This window comes from Sinocyclocheilus anshuiensis, unplaced genomic scaffold (genome assembly GCF_001515605.1).
Source record: "Sinocyclocheilus anshuiensis isolate Anshui unplaced genomic scaffold, SAMN03320099.WGS_v1.1 scaffold1972, whole genome shotgun sequence".
Classification (NCBI taxonomy): Eukaryota; Metazoa; Chordata; class Actinopteri; order Cypriniformes; family Cyprinidae; genus Sinocyclocheilus; species Sinocyclocheilus anshuiensis.
Window position 1 is genome coordinate 21859 of NW_015557176.1, and position 5069 is coordinate 26927.

Genomic DNA, 5069 nt, shown 5'->3' on the forward strand with positions numbered 1-5069 from the left:
TGTTGATGTGTCTGCATTCAAGCATTTCAGTGGGCTTAAATAGATCACTCTTTACAGCAGATTTAGTTCACAAACAACGGACAGTTTTGACCTAAATCTGATTTTCAGTTATAATAATTCATCCTAAAATTCGACATTAGTAACTTACTTTTATCAGCATCAGTCGCACGCACGCTCACAAGATCTCCCTGTTCTTACTTGTGAATTCAGTTCACTGGAGACTCGCACTAAACGGTTCATTTCAATCAGTGAGTTGTCGACTCGAGAACAGCTGCGTAATAAAACAATTCTGTTTCATAAAATTGGTACTGATAACAGCTTAACATTACTTACCTTAGCCTACCTTTGGGGTCTTTGCTATCATATTCCAATATCATTATGCCTCAGTTAGCTAATTATAGATTAAGAGTTGTTGTTTTTTATGTACAGATGGCTTGCTGCTGTGTATGATAATTTATGTTGTTAAAACAATATTCTGTTCTGTAAATAAATTGTCTGCTGGTTTATTTAGCTACTTTTCAGTACACCACATTAAGTATGCCACTTAGTCCTGTAAGACTTTGAATGTTAAAGTGCAAATTAACACCTGACCACTCTTGTGGGTTTGCTACTGTCACAATTAAAAATCACAGAAAGGTAAAAACATTGGTATTATGTAAGCAACACAGCTAAAATAAATAAAACTGATAATGGGTGAGTTAGATTTATAGTGTGCGAATAATCAAGCATTGACAATAATCTGTCGTATTGGCGGCACCGAGGGGCCCCCAAATAAAATTCTGCTTAGGGCCCCATAAAGGCTTGGGCCGGCCCTGGTTTTTGTGTTAAGCAAAGCCACAGCAGAAGTGTTGTGTCTCCCAGCAACACACAGTGGTGTTTGAACGAATCAAGTGAGTCAATGATTCAGTAACCCTTTCATAAAGACAGATGCCTCGATTCTGAATGAATCAGCCTTTTGAATGAAAGACTAATGACTCGCTCATTAAAACTGTCATCTACTGGTGGTTTGGTTTCATAATTAAAAGTGTTGCGTTTTTCCCAACATTTTTAACTTGTATGTTCAAAAATATTGAACATATTTATATATAAATATTGAACTAACCCTATGGAGGGAGGGTTGGGGTGATTGAGTTGAGTTTTAACAGACCCCCTAAAGTGTGCGGTGAGTTTGGTTGGGGGTAATTGAGATGAATGGGGGGGAAATCACGCAAAGCCACTGGAAGGCAAGCCTGCAACCTTTAGCCAAAAAAGCGTAATGGCTAATGCTAACGCTTCCGGTTTGCCAGTATGTGGGAAAGGAGACCAGAGGCCATTTTTTTTAATGGATGTCAATGGAGGAGAGGCTTCACTACGTTGAATAAACAGCTTTTTAGAGGAAACAGCTTATCATTTAACGAGTCGACAACCTAATCTCCAACCTGTTTTACACTAAGCAATATTTTTGGATTGAACTATTTACACTGAAAAAAAATGCACCAATCACCAAACAAGCGTGTGTTTCGCCTTTAAAAGTAATGCGGGAATGTTGACCTCTAGATTTAACCACATATTAATTAGTTCTTTAGTTCAATACAGTATTGCTCTACTGATATCTACTGTGCTAGAATAAATTAATTAATGTTACAATGTAACTTGCGACTTTTCTACATGAGAAAGAACACTGAGAAAAAAACTTAAAAGGACAAGACAAATCAAGACATAAGACTGACATCACATACAACGTATTAATGCATTATCCCTCATGAACAAATGTAACATCTGATGTTTGCATATGTGCACAACGGTGTACCATTACGACATCCTTCATGAATAAACATAACGTCTGATAGGCTATATGCAGGGTGCGATTTGTAGGGGGGGGGGATTTCCCCCCTTCTGGTCTATGTATCCTCTGCTGAATTATTTTTTATCCCTGGTGGCGATAAAAAATATATATCCCCCCGCTACCCCACCAACCACCAACAGAGCATGTAAAATACCAAAAATAAAAATATTTGTTATTAAGTAAAATACTGCAACATGACAATATAAACAACAATAAAATCAGAAATTGACTTTCACTGTCAGCGCTCCCGCTTAATAGAGACGATCTGGGTTTCGTGATCCTGGTTCACACGCCTTTATCCATGCAGGGCTTTTCAGAAAGTCAGCGCACGTGACAGTATGAGATTAATACATAATGTTTTTGCTCAAAACTCACTCTACTGTGACCTAATGCAGATATGTTATATAATAAACTGACGGATAAATGTATTATGAGACAGAACACAGAAGTTTACTGTCACCGTAATGAGAAAATTATGAAAGAAATTATGGTTCTGTTCTATTTAAAGAAATAGGAGGTAAACGTGTGAATACACAATATGCGTGCTTTTGGAGTAAAAGTTTGTATGCTGTGTAGCGATCGTACTGATCAAAAAATCCAGTGGGGGGTGGTCCGATGACCTCTTGGCTGGGGGACTCACATCTGTTGAGGATGGTCTCTTCTGAGGATCCAAAGGGCTCCCTGATGTCACCTTCTGTGTGAATGTGTTCGTCTTCCCTGAAGATGGTCGCCCTCTCTTGGGTGTTGTGTTGTGTGTGTTCACCAGGATGAGAGAGGTTGCAAGTTGTGCCTGAAACTGTCTCCTGTTCAGTATCTCTTTCTTAGTCATCTTCAGAGCTTTACAGTCCCGCTTGTAGAGGAGCCAGGCGTTAATCACAGCAAGGATGATGGTGTGCCAGAAGATGTAAATGTACCAGCGGTGGGATTTCATGGGGAACTTGTACTTGGCAGCAAATGAGTCCAACAAATCACCTGACAGTCCAAGTTCAGATTTGGCTTGTCGTATTCCATCTACACTCCCTTGGTACACATCAAAGTCACACAGCATGCCAGAGATTCCAGTTCTCACCCACAGTTTGAACCCCCATGGGTGTGGCTTGCCACGCATATACTGCTTGATGTTACTGAATCTCCCCTTGAAAGGAATCATCATTTCATCCACAGAGTTGTGTTCTTCAGGTACCACCTGCAGGCATCTCTCCCTGAATGAATTCAGCCATGGTCTGAGTTTCCAGAGTTTGTCCTTCTTTTCCATCTCTGACACAGTTAAGTTGTTTGTAAAGTGTAATGAAGTCAACAGAGATTGGAATCTGTTGCGGGACATCACATCAGAAACAGGGGTGTACCGTGTGTCTGTCTCCCAATACATACGGACTCCAGACATTTGCATTAGGCCCATCTTCAGGTACATACCAAGCATCTTCTCAATTTCCTTATTATTGGTGTTTACAGATGTTCCATTTTTTTGCAAGCTGTACTCATTTGTGTTTCTTGTCAGAGCCTCAATCATGTCTTCTGTCACAAACGTTTGGAAGTACTCCAGTGGGGTGAGGAGGGTGGTGGCATCATTGGTGATTTCTGAACCAGAAAAATCAGTATTGGGACTGATAAACTCCTTTTTCAGCCAGCGAAACCTGTCACGGGGCACGGTGTGTTTTTTTGGTTGGGGCTTGATGTCCACATCATCATTGGCTGGGCAGTCAATGGGTTGGTGGTTTTCTTTGTCCATTTCACCTGCATCTTCATTCTCTGAGTCACTTGCATCAGTGTCATCTGAGTCCATTTCAAAATCGCTCTCTCCATTTTGGACTGCAGCAATCACATCCTGCACACTGAATAGATGACCTTTCTGCGCTGGTGGCATTCTGAAATGGAAAAAGTAAAAAAATAAATAAATAAGTGAATAATACATATGGGTCGTATATTGTAGTAGATAAACTGAAAGAATAGACAGGGTGGTAGACCATGTGTCGAGGGTAGAGATCTAAGTATTATCCATCAAAGTATTATCATTTCAATGCAAATGCTAATCAAAATTCCACTACTACATTCAAACAATACTGTCTGGCTGGCCTATTATGCTCTCTACTTATCATACTAAAAGGAACACATGCATCCCCCCAGAGCACTTACAGGTTCATATTCAAGACCATTCACACCTGTCCCTGAACAATGCAACAGGCATCCCCCCAAAAAATCCAGAACATTCAGAACCTGTTTTTCTATCTCCCAATGCTATAAACTGCTACTTGGGCAACACTCATAAAAAAACTCAGGATCATTTAGAAGTTAAAAAACAAACAAAAAACTACAAAGATACAGGGAGTTTCAGATACTGCTCTAGATGATGGAGTTTCAAATACCACATACAATTTATTCCTGTGTTTAATTATGGTCTAAGCTAAACTAAGTACAAATTTAACAGAAAAGCACATTTAGAACTTAGTTACAATGAATCATCTAACAGTTTAAATTTCAATTTGTGACCATGTGAGAAGTGCAGTGTCCTTATGTAATGTGTAAGGAGCACAGGCTATTTTGACTACCACTCTGGCCCAACGTTGTAGAATTACAACATAGACTTAACAAGCTCTAAATCAAATTTGATTAATGTTTTCCAAAATAACTAAATATGTATGTGTTCTAGACATTGTAATAAACACAAAAAAAAATATGTAAGGAATTTTACTTACTTGAATCTTGACAAATCCAGTCATGCAAAAAAAGGAGATGAGCTCAACGCGAAGTTTGCAGGTAGAGTGAGTTCATGGCCAGATGACCGGACCTATAAACACTTCTTCTATCCAATAGCATTGTGAGGACAAACAATAGAACCCATTAACTATGTAAATGTGGTCTTGAGAAAAAAAAACATTTGCAGGCCTTTTTTTTAAATAGTTAAAATGATGTTGTAATTCTGCAACAGTGGGCTTTACAGGGTTAAAAGAAAAGAAAGGGTTTAAAACAGTGTGAATTGAAATGTGCCAATAAAAAATGTGGGGTATGGGTAAGGTTGGGCATTGTTTGAATTTTTATGATTCCGATTCTTGTCAATTCCTAATTTCGCTTCCAATAAGGTAAAAAATAATAATAAATGAATAAAAAATCTTCGATATCATTCACATTTATTATTACTTATTTATTGCAAAATATTTCATAGTTAGCTAAATACTATGAATGAAAATCAACAGGCTAAAGAACACTTACACAAGCATGTGTGTGCAGCAGAGATAACAGCCCGCAA

General features: G+C 38.6%; 1 protein-coding gene across 1 annotated transcript; it reads right to left on the reverse strand.

The window, feature by feature from the left end:
* Positions 1-2410: 2410 nt before the first annotated feature.
* On the reverse strand, positions 2411-4656 carry LOC107678476 (piggyBac transposable element-derived protein 3-like; the record flags this gene model as incomplete). The annotated part of the gene is made up of 2 exons (XM_016473753.1): positions 4519-4656; positions 2411-3690 (listed from the first exon to the last, which is right to left on the reverse strand). A coding segment is annotated over exon 2 (1279 nt), but the record flags the coding sequence as incomplete, so codon positions are not given.
* Between the last annotated feature and the right edge of the window lie 413 nt (positions 4657-5069).